Below are 18,254 nucleotides of genomic sequence, written 5' to 3'. Positions count from 1 at the left end.
TTAAAAAATAAATTGGATGGGAAAGACTTACCTCAATAACTTTTTAACCTGACCTGCTGGCTTCCCGGTTGACTCAAATGGCAGTCCTGTGATTGCAGGGCTCTTGGCAACAAGTCATCAGTGTGGTCAGGTTGCTAAGCACCCAGGTCACACAATCCTGTGACTACAAAGGTGCTGGGGCAGCCGGAACACTTGAGAACCAGTCCTAGCCACGATTAGTTCAGCACCATCCTGGCTGTAGGTTGATAGCAGGCATTCCAAGCTGGAAGCTCTGTTGCTTTTTATTTATTTATTTTATTACATTTATATACCGCCCTTTCCCGAAGGACTCAGGGCGGTTTACAGGGTGATTAAAAGCAAAAATACAAAAGTTAAAAACAGATTAAAAAATTATATTCGTCCCTGCATAAGTAAAACCCCAGTTAAAATTATAATTAAAACTAAAAGTAAAATTTTCAGCCTGGGCCAGAGAGCTTGAAGAGCCAGGTCTTCAGGTCCCGGCGGAATGAATGGAGGTCGGGGGCAGTCCTAAGCTCCACTGGCAGCTGGTTCCAAAGGGCAGGCGCACCCACTGAGAAGGCCCTATCCCTGGGTGTCGTCTGTCGGCAATCTCTTACCGGTGGCACCCTGAGAAGACCCTCCCTGTGGGAGCGCACTGGACGATGGGAGGCTGATGCTGGCAGCAGGTGCTCCCTAAGGTAATCCGGACCCATGACATTTAGGGCTTTATAGGTCATTACCAGCACCTTGAATCTCACCCGGAGGGCAACCGGAAGCCAATGCAGCTCGCGGAGTAGAGGTGTTACATGGGAGTATCGGGAGACCCCCATCACAACTCGCGCGGCTGCATTCTGCACCAGCTGAAGCCTCCGAGTGGTCCTCAAGGGCAGCCCCATGTAGAGAGCGTTGCAGTAGTGTAGACGGGAGGTCACGAGCACATGAGTGACTGCGTAGGGCATCTCGGTTCAGATAGGGTCGCAACTGGCGCACCAGGCGAACCTGGGCAAAAGCCCCCCTGGCCACGGCTCCTATATGGTCTTCAAAATTGAGTTGTGAATCCAGGAGGACACCCAAGTTGTGAGCCCTATCGACGGGGGGTAACACCTCACCCCCCATCGTTAGAGATGGAATAGTCTGGTTAACTATTTTTATTGTTACCTCAATTGTTAATGGAAGAAAAATAAAATGAATTATAGTTGAATTAGGCATGCGAAAATACACTGATTCTAGCCAGAGGCCAGTTCCATAAACGTCTGCCTGATAACTAATTTCTTCTTTTTGTTTGCAGCATCATGGGAAAATTAGGAAGGTAAACTTTCAGAAGAAACACGAAAAGGTATTTTTAGCTTTGTGTTTCTGATCCATATAAAATTTTGTGCACTCTGTGTGTATGTGTGTGTTTTTATATATATATGTATGTATGTATGTGTGTGTGTGTGTGTATGAATATATATGTGAGTTTGTGTGTGTGTGTATGTATGTATATGTATATATATCTATATATTTATAGATATATATATAGAGATAGATACATGATAGATAGATAGATAGATAGATAGATAGATAGATAGATAGATAGATAGATAGATAGAATTGTTTAAGGTACAGATGATAAGTATGAAAAGGGTAAATTCGGAAGAATTTAAGCAAATGAAGAGTGCCCCACTTAGAAATGATGTTTCTCTTAAGAGTACAATAGAGAGAGTCCTCTATGACCAGTTGCTTAACTACCTTTTAACATTAGAGACTTAAAAAAAAAGCCAGTTATGACTTGAACTTACAACTGCTGTCTCCTCCCCACCCCCCACCCCGTGTTTATGTGATCACATTTTGGGCACCTGGCAACCACGTTGCACTTAACCGGTTGTAGCCTTCTGTGGTCACGTGACCCCAATGTGTGACTTTTGCCAGGTTCCGGCAAAAAAACCCGTCCATTCAGGAGAGTGGATTTGCTTCATGACCATGCGGTTTTCTTTTTACGACCCTTGTAAAAATGGTCCTAAAAGCAATTCTGGATGCGGTGCCTAGATTCAATATGTTTTTAAGGTGCTTTTAATATGCGTATTGGACTTACGGTATTCTGCCCAGAGTTGTCTTGGACTTAGGAAACCTTAACAAATTGAAATAATAATAATAATTCATAACCATCACTATGTATCTGAACTATGACACTAAATTCATTAAAGCTTATTTCTGTGTACATGTGGGTTTTGGCAGCTGGAGCAGTCAAGTTAACAAAATTAATTCTGCAAGATTCCAAGCAAGTGCCATTAACTATTTCTTTTTTAAAAAAAAATAAAAACAGACCAGCAACCATCTTCTGGGGCCAAAGCCTTTCCCACTGGACAGATTGCTAGCCATACTCTACAGCATTGTGGACAGCCGAATCCCTCCGACTGCAAATATATTTTCCCAGGTGAGTGAAACTGTCCTGTCTTTAGAGCCTTGACCCAAATTTCAGACCTTGTTTTCTTATTTAGGAAATAATCACAAACTTTTTACCGCCAATGTTACAGTTACAGGTATTCCCCAACTTACCGCAGTTCCTTTAGTGACAGTGCAAAAGTTAACAACAGCATTGGAAAAAACCTAGCCTACAGGCAATCCTTGGTCATTCTTGGTTAATGACTGCTCTGTTTAACAACCATTCAGAGCTAAGGTGGCCCTGAAAAACTAACTTATTATCAGGCATGAACAATTCAGGCTAGTTACTTTATTGTGTTGAGCCTATAATGCAGGAATTCCCCCAGTCTGGCAGCCTGTGCCTGGTAACAATTAGATAACAATTCGATAGATTTATTTAACTTACATGCAGAGCACATCATGAGAAAGGCAGGGCTAGATGAATCAAAAGTTGGAATTAAGATTGCCGGGAGAAATACCAACAATCTTAAGATATGCAGATGATACCACTCTAATGGCAGAAAGTGAAGAAGAACTAAAGAGCCTGTTGTTGCGGGTGAAGAAGGAGACTGCAAAAGTTGGGTTGAAACTTAACATTAAGAAAACCAAGATCATGGCATCCGGCCCTCTCAATTCCTGGCAAATAGATGGGGAAGAAATGGAGGTAGTGACAGATTTTATTTTCCTGGGCTCCAAGATCACTGCAGATGGGGACTGTAGCCAAGAAAGTAAAAGACGCTCCTGGGGAGGAAAGCCATGGCAAATCTAGACAGCACACTAAAAAGCAGAGACATCACCCTGCCAACAAAAGTGCGTATAGTCAAGGCTATGGTCTTCCCAGTTGCAATGTATGGCTGTGAAAGTTGGACCATAAGAAAGGTCGAGCGCCAAAGAATTGAGGCCTTTGAACTATGGTGCTGGAGAAGACTCCTGCGAGTCCCTTGGACTGCAAGGCGATCAAACCGGTCAGTCCTAGAAAAGATCAACCCTGGTTCTTTAGAAGGCCAGATCCTGAAGTTGAAACTCAAAATACTTTGGCCACCTGATGAGAAGGAAAGACTCCCTGGAGAAGAGCCTCATGCTGGGAAAGGTGGAGGGCAAGAGAAGAAGGGGATGATGGAGAATGAGGTGGCTGGATGGAGTCACCGAAGCAGTAGGCGTGAGCCTAAATGGACTCCAGAAGATGGTAGAGGACAGGAAGTCCTGGAGGAACGTCATCCATAGGGTCGCGAGGGGTTGGACACGACTTTGCAGCTAACAACAATCAACAGAGAGTCAGCCGTGGCCTTTTTGTAGTTGCGCAGTGACTCCAGACTAGCCATTTGTAGGTTTCACACCTGGCTTCTGGCAAGCAGAGTAAATGGAGAAGAAGGCAATAAAAAAGCAAGTTGCAGTCATGTGATGTCTCACTTACTGACCAAGGTGATTGCGCTTAATAAAAATGGCCAAAGTAAAATAAGTGACCCAGGCAGAGACTCATGATTTTTCATTTAAGAAGTGCATGCTTCTTCTTTGCCTCCCAAGTGTACGTGTGGCTTATTCTGCAATGATTTGATTTTTATCATGTGAATGTGCACTAGATGGCACTGTATCCTCACAAATAAAAACCCACTTAGGGCAATTTTATAAAATAAAATGAAAATTGTAACAAACATGAGTGGGGGGAAACTAACTGCTCATGGGATATAAAAAAAATATCCCCTTTTTAATATCTCCCATAAAGGGACAGTTGAATATTCGACCTACTTAAATGAATGATGAATATATGAATACACACTACAGCTACAACTTTCTGTACAGTTAATGTGGCTTTGCTTTTATTTATATAAAGCAACTTTTGTGGATAAGTAAAATGGCTCTGTCCTTTTCAAATTCGTTCGCTCATTCTGCTTTCTCACATCGTCAACTTTTTGTAAGTGCCTTTCTTCTTTCATTTTGAGCTTTTGGTGGTCTGCCTAGTTTGCGCATCAATCTGAAGTCTGGAAAAGCGGAATTCTGTTAACGTTGGAATGACGAGAAATAGCAGTCGGCTGCTTCCAACTCAGCAATTATTTTAGGTCCATTGGAAAGACCTGTTTGACTTTGGGGTCAAAAATAAAAGGCTAAGATCACAGTTCACCTATTATCAGAGCTTTAAAGAGTAATTTAAAGTGACATAACCAGTTTGGGTATCTTTAAGCTGAAGAAGATAATCTTCCATTTCTTTGTTTGATGATTAACATTTATTTATTTATTTATTTACATACAATGCTCAGCTTGAAATCACCAGTCTGTAATTAGTTGTTGTTGTTTTTTTTTGATTACCCTCTTCCTGGGATCTTCTGATTGATTGAAGAAACCCGTGTGTTTTATTTGGACAACGTGGAAATAGGAAAACCTGCTTCTCAAATAGGTGAACACAGCCCTGAACACTTTCAAAGCTAAATGATAACTGTCTTTGTTGTGTTGGGAGTCATTGCAGAATAACAGAAATACAGAGTTGGAAGGGACCTTGGTTGTTTTCTAGTCCAACCCTTAAGCAGGACAGGGCTTTTCAACCAGTGGTATGGGTACCACCTGTGGTACATTGGCACCTGGCAGGTGGTACGCGACCATCCTAGAAAAGGGGTAGCGTGGGAGGGGAATGAGCTGAACCGGTGGCAGCACCGCACAAGCCTGAGCGAGAGACGGCTGGAGCTGCAGGGCTGTCAGGGCTCAGTGGAAGTGCCAGGATCAGTGCCAGGCTCCAGCGGGAGCTCGGCGCTGATCCTGGCGCTTCTGCTGAGCCCAATAGAAGCGCCGATCAGCTGGAACGTTGCAGCATCTCCTGGGTCTTGTGATTTACATTCAGATACTTGGCAACTGATTCATATTTATGATGGTCACAGTGTCCCAGGGTCATGTGAAGTGACCAAAACCTGCTGCAACCACCCAGCAGATGGGGGGGGAATAAAAACCAAACAACCCCCCCACTCCACACCCGCTGCCAATCCTCAACAGAAATGCTCACAACAACAAAAACCTCAGACCAGGAGGAAGAGCGCCGCCGGGCGGGCAGGCAGGTGTCTTGCTCGGCTGTGGCTTGGGGGGCACTTTTTTCAGTGCCATTGTAACTTCAAACAGTCACTAAGTGAATTGTTGTAAGTTGAGGACTACCTGTACTTCATCACTTTTTTCCTTTTTGGGGGGATGGCTCATCGAGTTTTTGACACCTTGCTAGGCGACTGGCGGTACTCGGATGTTGCCATATCCTAAAAGTGGTACAGTGGGTGAAAAGGTTGAAAAGCCCTGAAGTAGGAGACCCTATAGCATTCCAGACCAATGGATTGTCCGATCTCTTCTTCGAAGTCTTCAGTGAGGGAGCATCCACAACTTCTGGAGGCAAGGAGTTCCACTGGTTAATTGTTCTGTCAGGAAATTTCTCCTTAGTTCTAGGTTGCTTCTCTCCTTGATTCGTTTCCATCCGTTGCTTCTTCTCCTGCCTTCTGGTGCTTTGGAGAAGAGCTTGACTGCCTCTTCTTTGGGGCAGTCCCTCAGATATTAGAACACTTCTATCATGTCACTCCTAGTCCTTTTAATTAGACAAGGTAAAGGTTCTCCTCCCCCCCCCCCGCACATGCGTGCTAGTCGTTTCTGACTCTAGGGGCCGGTGCTCATTTTCGTTTCAAAGCCGAAGAGCCAGCGCTTGTCCGAGGACGTCTCCGCGGTCATGTGGTCGGCATGACTAGACGCCAAAGGCGCACGGAACGCTGTTACCTTCCCACCGGAGTGGTCCCTATTTTACTACTTGCATTTTTACGTGCTTTCGAACTGCTAGGTTGGCAGAAACTGGGACGAGTAACAGGCGCTCACTCTGCTACGTGGCACTCGGGATTCGACCCGCCAAACTGCCGACCTTCTGATCGACAAGCTTAGCGTCCTAACCCATTGAGCCACCCCATCCCTAACTTAATTAGACTAGACATACCTAATTCCTGTCCTTCAACCTTTCTTCATATGCTTTAGCCTCTAGTTTCTTAATCATCTTTGTTGCTCTTCTCTGCAATCTTTCCAGAGTCTCAGCATCTTTTTCACGGTATACCGTGGTGACCCAAACTGGATGCAATATGCCAAGTGCAGTCTTAACAAAACATTACCAAGTGTTGTACAACGGTAACCCTTATTTCTTTGTCACAATACTTGTGTAGAACAACTTAATTTTTACAGTGTTTCAGACCGTACACCAGATGGCACTTTTATCAAAGAATTCTTTCAGACAGCTTCTTTTATGACCTGACACTTATTAAAATCTTTTCAAAAGCCAAGGCTCCATTCAAGGACTTGAAATGGAGCGTAACAAAGTGTGCACAACGCATGTTATCATTTCCCATGAGATTATAGCAAGGGAAATAAAAAATGGGAGGACAAAGCAGTAGCACGTATGTTCATTACCTTGAGTTACTTAGAAAGTAATAAAGGTGGGATTTTTAAAAAGTCTAATAAATAAAATCAATAAAAACTGGGCTTGACTATGCTACCGCTAACTGGACATCAAGAAAAATTTCCTAATAGTAAGTAAGACTTACTATTTAGGACTTCTTCAGTATGGTGTATTCTTCTGCTCTGGAAGTACAGTATTTGAGAAGAAATTGGATAGTCAAGGCATGGACTAGATCCGTGGTGGCAAACCTATGGCACGCGTGCCACAGGTGGCACGCAGAGCCCTCTCTGTGGGCACGCGCACCGTCGTCCCAGTCCTAGGCCTTCAGCTGGGTTTTATAAAACCTTTTCACTTTAGGCCGCCGCCGCTGTGTGCAAAAAAAAAAGTTCAATCAATCAATTAATTTCAACTTCTCGCGGGGGAAAAAAAAAGATCTCGCAAAGTTGGAATTGATTGATTGAACTTTTTAGTCCCACCCAGTCTGCCGTTACCACCGCAGCCACGCCCACCCAAAGGGCCACACCCACCCAAAGGCCCACGCCCACCCGGCACCCGACGATACATAAGTGGGTTTTGGGTTGCAGTTTGGCCACTCGGCCTCTAAAAGGTTCGCCATCAGTGGACTAGATAATCTCTAAAGTTATTTTTCCTCTATAATTCTTTAACATTCCTGAATTTATGGGATTATCACAGAGTTTCTCAGAGGTTCATTTCTGTTGCACATCCTTCTCCCTCTACTGAAATATAGGCTTACGGGCTATTGTGCCCAATCGCCATCCTATTAGGCTGGGGGACATGGAATATTTCAATCAATAAGGTGAAACTTCCAGGCGTGCCTTTGTGATATTGTGTCTCTTGCATGCCTGCACATGCTTTTACACGCGCCCCGCTCAATATTTAATTGCCCAGGTATAACGCAGGTTTGAGATACACCCGTCCTGTTAGATGTCAGCTGGTCAGGCGTGGACAACTAGTAGCTCTTGAAATTCAGTCTAGATACCTTAATATCTGCATGGCAGCGGCAGCATAGTGCTTAGAACGCAGGATTGCTGGAAGACTGCCCACTGCCAGGAGTTCGATCCTGACCGGCTCAAGGTTGACTCAGCAGCCTTCCATCCTTCCGAGGTCGGTAAAATGAGGACCCAGATGGTTGGGGGGGCAAAAGGCTGACTCTAAACCGCTTAGAGAGGGCTGTAAAGTACTGTGAAGCGGTATATAAATCTCAGCACTGTTGCTATTGTTTGATTCAGATTATCAGCTGGAAGGAACAGAAGGGAAAGCGCTGGTAAAAATGAAGGTTTTTTTTCTTTGTTCTTACTCTCAGTGGGGGAAAAAAAACCTTCCCCCAAAAAAGACCCATTTTTTCCCCCTTTCCTTTCTTTTCTCTCTTTCAGAATATTTGACAAATCAGCCTGAGAGGAGTTTCATACCCTTTCCGGGTAGTCCTTGACTTACGACCACAGTGCAGCCCAAAATTTCTCTCGCTAAGCAGGACGGTTCTTAAGTGAATTTTGCCTCATTTTATGACCCCCCCCTCGTGCCGCAGTCGTCGAGTGAATCACCGCAGTTGTTCAGTCCGTAACGCGGCGGTTAAGTGACTCTGGCTTCCCCGTTGCCTTTGCTTGTCAGGAGGTCGCAAAAGGGAATCGGGTGACCGCCCCCCCTCCCCCACTAGGACAGCGCGACCGTCATAAATATGAGTCAGTCGCCGAGCATCTGAATTTTGATCACATGACCACGGGTTGTAAGTGTGGGCAGTTGGCCGTAAGTCATTTTTTTTTCAGTGCCGTTGTAACTTTGAACGGTCACTGAATGAAATGTGGTAAGTCGAGGACTTCCTGTGTGAACTTCACTTTTCTATTATTTTCTGTTGGGCAGTAAGCAGCCTCTGTTCCTCCTGATGGCCAAGCATGGACCCTGGCAGCATATACCGTATTTATCGGCGTATAACACGCACTTTTTCTTCCTGAAAATAGGGGGCAAATGATGTGTGCGTGTTATACGCCGATATAATGTTAATGACCCATAGTTATTTATTTGAAATTTAAGTTTTTTTCCTGAAATTTCCTTTTTAAAATGAGGTGCGTGTTATATGCCGGTGCGTGTTATACGCCGATAAATACGGTAATTTCTCTTTAGTGCCACGTTCTAGTTTTTATGTTCTAACTTCCGAAAATCCTTTTTTTTTCTTTGAAATTGGAGAGGAGGAGGAATACTGTTCAAAAGTAGTTTTTCCGTCTCCTCGGTTTTAATGCAGAATACGGCCTGCCGCTTAAGACTTAACTCCTCAGAGCAACTCTACAGCAATAACTGTTCTTGACCTCTGCTATTGCTTTGCATTTGAAAGGAGTTTTTTATTGAGGTAAATACTGTGTTGCAACCAAACTGCAGAGCAAGAGACTGTTAACTTGTAAGAAATACAGACCAGACTTGAATCTGTTTTTGCTGTGTATCCTAGGAAATACTTAATTTTGTTGCCAAGCCGGTCTTCATTACATTGCAACAGAGAATAATATCAGGTAGAAAAATGTTGGTTTGCCCATATAGATCGGATGCATTTCGTTCACGTTAAAATTCTCATTTGAATAAGCTTTTTTTTTTTTAGTTTGAGCGGCAGTTTAATTAGAAATTTTGCATGCTTTGCTAATTCTCCCAATTTTATAAAAAAGATGATCTTAAAATGTCTGCACCCCATTTTCGTCTAAGGGAAACTGTCTTTGTGACTCAGACGTTCAGTTTAGATTGGTAAAGCTCCGGGCACGTATTTAAAACTATTTTTAATAGGCCATTTTAATACAATTAAAAATTTATAAGTATGATGACCAATGTGCAGGCCATATTTGTTATATATTTTGGCTACTGAAAATGCACATTAGACACGTTGTGAGCCTCCTTGCCTGCAATATTTTATTGCTCTGATCTTACAGCAAGCACGTAACATTTACATTTCCCTTGAATAGTATTTTGTTTACGATTGGTGCTGCCTGTCCCAGTGGAGAGGCATAAAGGAATTTAGGATTCCCATTCCTGATTATTCTACTTGATTGGTAGCTCTTTTATTTTTTCCCCCTATTTTGGCTGAAGAGATATCCTCTTATAAAGTAAATTTCGTCTCCTAACATTCAAGTGTTAAGCATAAAAACAATTCACGTTCAGGTTTTTCAAGATTCGAAATCGTTGAGAAGCAGTGTAACAATTTATATTCTCATTGTTGGGCAGTCAATGATTTCACATCATTTTTTTTCTGCAAGTAAATTTTTCTTTCTAGCAGCGTATGTTCATATTTCTGATTTCAGGTGGAATTGCTTCATCCTAAACGAATGGGATTCCCAACCTTATTATTTCTGTATGTCTTAATCTGCTCTGTGCTGAATTTTTGATCTTTATAAACCAGGTTTTTTTCTCCTGCTTTGTGGATACATCCATTAGATCAGGGGTGTCAAACTGCTGGCCCACGGGCCGGATGCCTCACGAAACTGCGCCCATCCCATTGCCGGCAATGGGGAAAAAGCTCTTGCCAGACCTTGAAAATGAACAAATAACCAGGAAGTGAAAATGGCTACAGACATTGTAGCAAAAAAAAAGCCATGGGTTAATCATGTTTCAGAGTGGCTCTCATTCGTTCATTCATTTCCATTTCTAGAGCCACCCATCTCAGTTAGCGACTCTGAACAGCTTACAATTCAAAATGATTTTTTTTAGCCTTTATTCTTTTCCATTCCAATCCTGTTTTTTTTAACCCTAATCCTAACCTTTAGTGCGTCTTCCTTTTTGCTTCCTTTTTTTTTTTTGCTACATCTGCTTTTTTTCTTAAAAAAAAAAATGCAGGTTGGTATTTTTATGTGTGCGAAAGTTATGATAAGCTTTAATTGCCCAAACACTTCTATATGCAAATAGAAAGTTAATTAATTATGTAAATGGGACACCTATTTTTACAGGCAGTTAAGCTAACCATTAATTAAAATAATATTCAACTAAAATTTGCCCTTATGCAGCTTTTTGGCGTGAGCAGGGGCTTTTGTAGACTCTGCACGCATGCAGGCACGTGTGTCATATCGCATGCCTTTGTTGAGGGATGGCCTGGAATTTTTTATTTTTAGGATGGATGAAAATTAAGACAGTGGGGTTGTTGCACAACATTTTTCTCTGCCTCCCATTTTTTTGGGGGGTGGGGGTTACTCTTCTTTGGGAAGGGTAATTTTAAATTAAGTGGCATTATCCCTTTCAGTAAATTAACCCAGTTTAAAGCTGGCCTTGCCTATCCTAAATCAGGATGCAGAGGGCTAGACACTCTCTAGATTATTTTTATTTATTTATTTATTTATTTGATTTATATAGATTAGACACTGATTTGTCCACAGGTGGTGCTTGACTTACAATAATTCATTTAGCGACCGTTCAGAGTTAAACGGTACTGGGGGAAAAAGCGACCTATGACTGTTGCGACATCTCCATAATCGGGTGATCAAAATTCAGCCGCTTGGCAACCGATTCCCCTTTTTTTGACGGTTGCTGTGTCCCAGAGTCCTCTGAATCCTCTTTTGTGCCTTTCTGATGAGCAAAATCAATGGGAAAGGCAAAATTCGCTTAATGAACACGTTACACTAACTTAACAACTGTGGCAAGAAAAGTTGTAGACTGGGCAAAACTCACTTAACTGTCTCGCTTATCAACAATAATTTGCAGCTTAATTGTCATGAATTGAGGACTACCTGTATTTTGTATGAAGATCTATGGATGAGCCTCTTATAATTTAGGATTCTCCAAATATTTCTGACATATCAGAGCCTAATTCTGTCATTTCTAGCCAATTTGGCTACTATGGCCCTAAAAAATAGATACCGTATTTTCTGGCGTATAAGACGACTTTTTAACCCATGAAAATCACCTCAAAAGTTGGGGGGTCGTCTTATACGCCCAGTCGTCTTATACGCCGGAAAATCAGCGGCAGGCGGCTGGCGTCAGGGAAGAGCGTCGGACGGGAGCCGGCAGGGAAGTCCTGCACACACACGCGCACGCAGGACTTCCCTACCGGCTCCCGTCCGACGTCAGCCTGCCCTGCTTCCTCCACAGTGAGAGGGGAGGGTGTGCCTTCCCGGGCTCGTTGATTTTCCGGTGTATAAGACGAAAAATCTTGAAAATCATCTCAAAAGTTGGGGGGTCGTCTTATACGCCCAGTCGTCTTATACGCCGGAAAATACGGTAGTCTGAAAAATCCTACGATAATCGATTTGCATACCACAAAGTCAGTGGTGGGATTCAGCCAGATCGGCAGAACCGGTAGCTAATTTTTTGTCGCCCAGGCAAAGAACGGACTTCTGGAAGCGACATCCACACACAGAGAACCGGTTGTTCACATATTTTTATCCCACTATTGCACAAATTATATATTTTTGTGGTACAAGTCTTGGTAAATTTTTCTCTGTGATTATGTAGGGTTGCAGTAGCCTGACTTGTAAATATTATTTGAGACTATCATTGCAGCTAATAAGAAAGTCACTTGTCTTTGGAATGGAAATGGATTTTTTAAAAAACCGTTAAATAATTTTGCATTGCTTGTGGGACTTCCCCAATGTGCTGAATTTCTGTGAAATAGTTGAAACTGTTTTTCAGAGTTGTCAATGGCTTAACTTATAGAAAAAAGGAAATTTTATATCTGTTTTAGAGAAATACATATTAAAAGATCTGTTCATTATTATTATTATTTTGCACTTATAGCCAGCCTTAAAGGAGTTCTATATACAAAGTAACCTTGGTGATGGTTTTTCTTTTTTGAAAAAAGCAAGTCCATTTGATATATCTTAATAAATCTTATTAAGGCTATAATAAACTGCTTTTCACAGATGCTATAAATTATTTTCCAAATGGATTTCAGTTCCATTTTTCTTTATACAAAATAAGTGTGATCCCCACAAGGAATGCCCAAACCTTTGTACTTTCTATGATTTCAGTGGGGTTTGTGCAATGAATCAATCCTACGTTACGCAAAACGTTGCTATGTTTTTAATAGAGAAGTAGGCCAGTCCTTGAAACATTTTCAGAAAACTGTAAGAGAATTTTGTATGTTGGATATTTTAAAAAAAATAAAAATAAAACTTTTAAGGTGACAACAGCACTACAAGTGTCAACTGCTCTAATAAATTACTGGAATGGAAACCATTTAAATCAATTAAAAGCTGAACAAAATTCTCTTCTGTTTCTGACACAAAGCATATTTCATGGAAATCTTGCTCTTGATAAGTTGCTCATAAAAATCTGCCCTTGACAGAATGAATTTGCACCAATTTGTTCAAGCCTAAGTGTGCCGTATATGTCAGGGGAGTTAAAAAGCCACGATGAAAAAGGAAGTTTTAAAAGCCCCTAATTTTCTCGTTATTTCTCAAAACTTTTCACTCATGACAAATATGGCAAGAACATTCAAGTTAGAAGTGGGAACGGTGGAGAAAACACAGCATGATAGCTTCGGTTAGCACTTCAGTATGAAATATGGCACTTTGCAAGAACCTGCTGTTGCACTAAGGGAAAAATGAGCAGGCTGTACTTTTTATAGCAAATTACTGATAAAATAGAATCAAGCCTTGTTATTAGTGTGAACAAAAAGAAGAAAAGAGAAAAAACGCCATATTTTCCTCTTAAAAAGCTTTTAAAAAGAGTAAAGGTGATAAGCAATCTCTAATAAGTCACATTTCATTTTAATTGATTTAAAAACATATTTCCTTCTGGTGATGAAAGCGTTTCCCCCCCCTCCCTCTTCATTCCATTTAATAAATACAGGCATTTATGAATATTGGTTTGCTTTTTAAAAAAAACTGCTGAATAAGGTGAAGGAGTTTTTGGCATGTGTTTAAATCCAGCCAAATTCTGAAAAATTCCTGGTCTGTAGTTTTTTTTTAAAAAAAAACAAACGTGTAAATTGAAATGTTTTCATCCGTTAAATGTGGCAAGTGCCCGATAATTGGAGAATAGTAGAAATAGAAATAATAGATTGTGAGAGACAACGCAATGATTAAATTCAGGTGAATTTCTGTCTTAACTCTATAGAAAACGTAGTGCAGTGTTCAAAAGAGCACTGCTCATTAAAGATGTGTTTTGAAGTCTAAGAAACTTCTGGAAGTTTCCCTAACACACACACACACACACACACACACACAGAGAGAGAGAGAGAGAGAGAGAGAGAGAGAGAGAGAGAGAGAGAGAGTTTTCAAGTTTGAGGCGTTTCAAATTAAAAGTGTGCTGTGCAGGGCAAGTGAAATTGTTCCAATGAAAGTCGGTGTTTGTAACGTCGGGTATTAGTTCAGTCTGGATATTTGCCTTTAAACTGAACGTGTTCGTGCAGCTTTATGAGAGGAAATTACAGGCAGTCCTCGACTTCCGGCCACAACTGAGCTCCAAATTTCTGGCGCTAAGCGAGACAATTGTTAAGTGAGATTTGCCCCGTCGTATGACTTTTCTTGCCACATTAAGTTTTGATCATGGGGACCGGGGGGGGATGCTGCAACGATTGTTAGTGTGGGGAAAAGGTACATAAGTGCTGTTGTAACTTTGAGAATTCATTAAAAGTTGTAAGTGGAGGACGACCTGTAGAACACGGAGTGGAATCTTTCACATGGGTTTTTTTTTAGAGTTTATCTGAAAGACAGCTATTTGTCAGTCTCCAAAGCTACAAAGGGAAAACCTCTTCGGCACAGATCTGGAAAGCTTATGCCTAATAGACAGAATCTTGCCAGATTAAAATTTTAATCTTCTAACCTAAGAGATGCACACCTGAGGAAGAAGAAATAGGGGAGACAGGATAGCAGTCTTCCAGTATTTGGGGGGGGGGGCTGCCACAAGGCAGAGGGGGCCAGGTTGTTCACCAGAGGGAAGAACGAGAAACAATGGTTGGAAACTGATCAAGGAGAGAAGCCACCTTACTTAAGGAGAAATTTCCTGACAGTGAGGACAATCAACAAGTGGAACCGCTTGCCACCAGAAACCCTGGGCGCTCCATCACTGGAGATTTTTAAGAAGAGACTGGACAGTCACCTGTCTGAGATGGCATAGGTTCACCTGTTGGAGTAGGGAGCTGGACTAGAAGACCTCCAAGGTCACTTCCAACTCCTGTTCTGTTCTCTCCTGTCCTATTCTATTGGCTCGAGGTTAGGGTTAAGCAAATTCACTTAACAACCGGCTTGCCAACTTATCATCTGCAGTGAATCACTTCCCAACTGAAGCAAGACAGGTCACAAAAGGGGGCAAAACTCAATTAACAAGTGTCTCACTTAAACAGAGAAATTTTGGGCGGTTTTTAAGCCGAGGACCACCTGTAGTGCTGTACTGTAATTGTTACTTCAAAAGCCTGAAATTGCAGATTATTCCTGTCAAAGTGGGAAGATAGACCAGTCAGCCTTGTGAAGGCTAGAGCCCTAATTGTCCATTGGTCATTGTTTCCCACTAGCTTACGGCACCCTGTAAAGACCCAGCAATAGAGGGGTCTAAGACAACTCATTGCTGCTAACCTGCCATGGCCAACTCACCACAGCCAATCTGCCATGGCCAACTCAACTTGGCCAACTTGCTATAGCCAACTTAACACGGCCAACTTGCCATGGCCAACTCAACGCGGCCAACTTGCCATGGCCAACTCAACGCAGCCAATTCATCTCTGTCAACTCGCCACAGGATAGCTTGCTGTGGGACAATTTAACATGAAATAACTGTACTCTAGACCCAATCCTCTCTTAATAGTATTAGTAATATTATTAGCAATATTAATATTGTCATTAATATTATAGTTATCTCCCACTGAGTTGTCCCACGGCAAGTTGGCCGTGGCGAGTTGGCCGTGGTGAGTTGTCCTATTTCGGCAACAGAGACAGGGTGAACTGACCCACTCTACTTGTAAAGACTGATATATTCACAAATCAGAACACAATTCAACAATGGCTCCGAGTAAACATGGTACTATAGAAGAATTAGCAGCGGGCACAGCAATGTTTATGGTGGCACCATTTGTGCCAGCTGAAAAAGAGGTGGATAGCACCCTTACAATAGTGAGCAAAAGGACTGGTATTGAGGACACATCAGCATGTTAGCTTTTTTTTATAATTTTGAAAAATTTGCTTTTAATTAGACAAGCTTCTGTGTCTTTTCCCATTTGGATCATTTAATTGCTTAAATCAGGTGCCCAAAAGGGACCGGTTCCATGGAAAGAGGTTTTTCCGCGGACCGGTGTGTGTGTGTGTGTGTGTGTGCGTGCGTGGTTTTGTGTGCTGCCTGCATCCCGCAGATGTGGTTTTGCTTGTTAGTGCGGACAGGTTGCTGGCATGCCGCGGCCCAGTACTGGTCCATGGGCTGGGGGGGTTGGGGACCCCTGGCTTAAATTATTTATAAATTATCATTTTACAAAGTGTTAACTACGGTTGGTTTTCTCTTTATTTTAAGCCTTTCATTCTCCAGCTGTTTTTCTACTTCTTAAAGCGATTTGAAAATAGGATATTCCTACGGAGGCCTGCTGACATTTTTTTATATGAAGCAAATCCAGCTGAAACTTGTTACTTCTCCCCATTTTAAAAGAATTTGGTTGTACACAAGCTCCTATTGTTTGAAGATAAATAATTGGCATGTAGACAAGAACAAAGACCATAATAGCACATCTGCTTTTATGCAAAGATTTATTAAGTGGTAATGGTGCAACTTTTCTGAATAGCTGTTCTGTACAAAGCAAGCTGGGAGAGAGAGAGAAAAAAAGTCCTTGAAATGCCAGTTGTGCGGGAACAGTGTTTTCCCTAAACTGCTCTTAGGGATTTTAATTTGCATGCTTATTTTATTTTGCAGGCACCTGGCACACACACACACACACACACACACACACACACACACACCCCTAAATAAAATTAAATATAAATGTTCGGTTTCTAAAATGAAATCTTATTCCTTGAATTCCTTTTGAGTCACTTGGTTGAGTTGGGCGGCTTTAGAAGTCAAATGGGAGGGGAAGGAAGGAAGGAAGGAAGGAAAGTTTTGTATATCGAAAAGCACGAGGGAATGGGGATTTCTTAAAAAAAAACCCTACGGCTCATAAATTTTATTTATTTACATTCCACTGCAATTCTGCAACTCTCTCTTACCCGAGATGCGGAAAATTTAAAATCTCTATGATTTAAAACAGCAATAAACTAAATCATAAAATTAAAAGACCAAGTCTTAACAATGAAAATAGCAAAACTTGAAAGTACGGCATAAATTCAGAGCCTTTATAACTTTGCCCTCGCTGTCTTCCTCTGCCCCTTGTCTTTGTGGTAAGGCACAAAGCTCCAACCTCCAGGAATTAATGGAGACAGATAGACCTGACCTTCAAAAATGAAGTTTTGAAGTCTGGCAGTTTGGGAAGTAATGAAATGAATGGGTTTAGATTAATTGGAAACCACATGATTACATGTATTATGGCCACTTAAACCTCATTTAAGTAATTATGACCACATATATTATAACTTTGTGACTTAAGGAGAATACAGTATTAATAATTTATGGCAAAAGTTGACTTTTCTCGTACCCTGGGAGTTTCTGTAACTGTTCACCTGTATAATAATTAAAAAACAAACTTTTGTTACATTTTCCCTGTAGTTCTCACACAATAAGATGTATCTTCTATAATTAACATTTCTTAAAGGTCACGCTATTTCAGCTTCTCAACTGATTCATCTTACTCTTTAAATGACTCTTCTCCAGAATATTTATTATAGGTTGCGTGTCTGTGATTCAGAGTACAGTAACTTATTTTTTTTCCCCAGTTTTGTAAGCGATTTAAAATGTTATCGAAGTTTGGTTTGATTCGTGACTTAAAGAATTAAGGGGAAATCTAGATTAGATTTAGTTTCAGCGACTTCAGAGTTTGAAATTTCAGTCAGCGATATATTTCACATAGCTTTATCAGGCAATTGAATCCATGCATCTTTCTCACTTTTGACATTTTGAGTCCTTCTCTTCCTTGAATTATTAACTTAACAAATACAAATAGCCTAAGTTTTTATCTTTATTAATTTCAAATAAAATATGTATTCCCTGAGTTTTTACCACTTTCTGGATTGCTGTGAGAAAAGAAAAACGGCAAGCCTCCTTTGAGGATAAGTCAACATTGCAGGTTGAGGGCTGAGGCCGTTAGAAATTATGATTGCTTCCATACCCGAAAGTTATTTTCCATGTAGAATTAGTTTTTTTCCCCTTAAGTCTAGTCATTGCAGCTCAAGCTGAAGAAAAACCTTGATTTAGCCCTGTGTCCTCCAAATTTATGGAATTACACTTCAATAGAATCAAGATCACATGAAGTGTTGTTGGTACTGCTCTATAATGCCTCGGTAAGACCACCCTTGGAATATTGCGTCCAGTTTTGGTCACCGCGACATAAAAAAAGAGGTAGAGATTGTGGAAACAGTACAGAGAAAAGCAACAAAAATGATTAGGGGATTTGAGG

The 18,254-nt window shown here is 41.4% G+C and overlaps 1 protein-coding gene across 4 annotated transcripts in view; it reads left to right on the top strand.

Annotated features, from left to right (window-relative positions):
- Window positions 1–18,254, top strand: part of ORC5 (origin recognition complex subunit 5) — a 79,294-nt gene that overhangs the window by 23,742 nt on the left and 37,298 nt on the right. For all 4 annotated transcript variants that reach the window (XR_014492873.1, XM_083365886.1, XM_083365887.1 and 1 more), the window contains 2 exons: window positions 1,289–1,336; window positions 2,306–2,416. Coding sequence is in view for 3 of the 4 variants with exons in the window: in XM_083365886.1 (XP_083222012.1) it covers window positions 1,289–1,336; window positions 2,306–2,416 (159 nt within the window). In the remaining variant the exon portion in view is untranslated. The remainder of the gene's footprint in view (window positions 1–1,288; window positions 1,337–2,305; window positions 2,417–18,254) is intronic.

Source organism: Vipera ursinii (assembly GCF_947247035.1).
Source record: "Vipera ursinii genome assembly, chromosome: 6".
In the NCBI taxonomy this organism is placed as follows: Eukaryota; Metazoa; Chordata; class Lepidosauria; order Squamata; family Viperidae; genus Vipera; species Vipera ursinii.
This window is presented reverse-complemented; position numbering and strand designations above follow the sequence as displayed.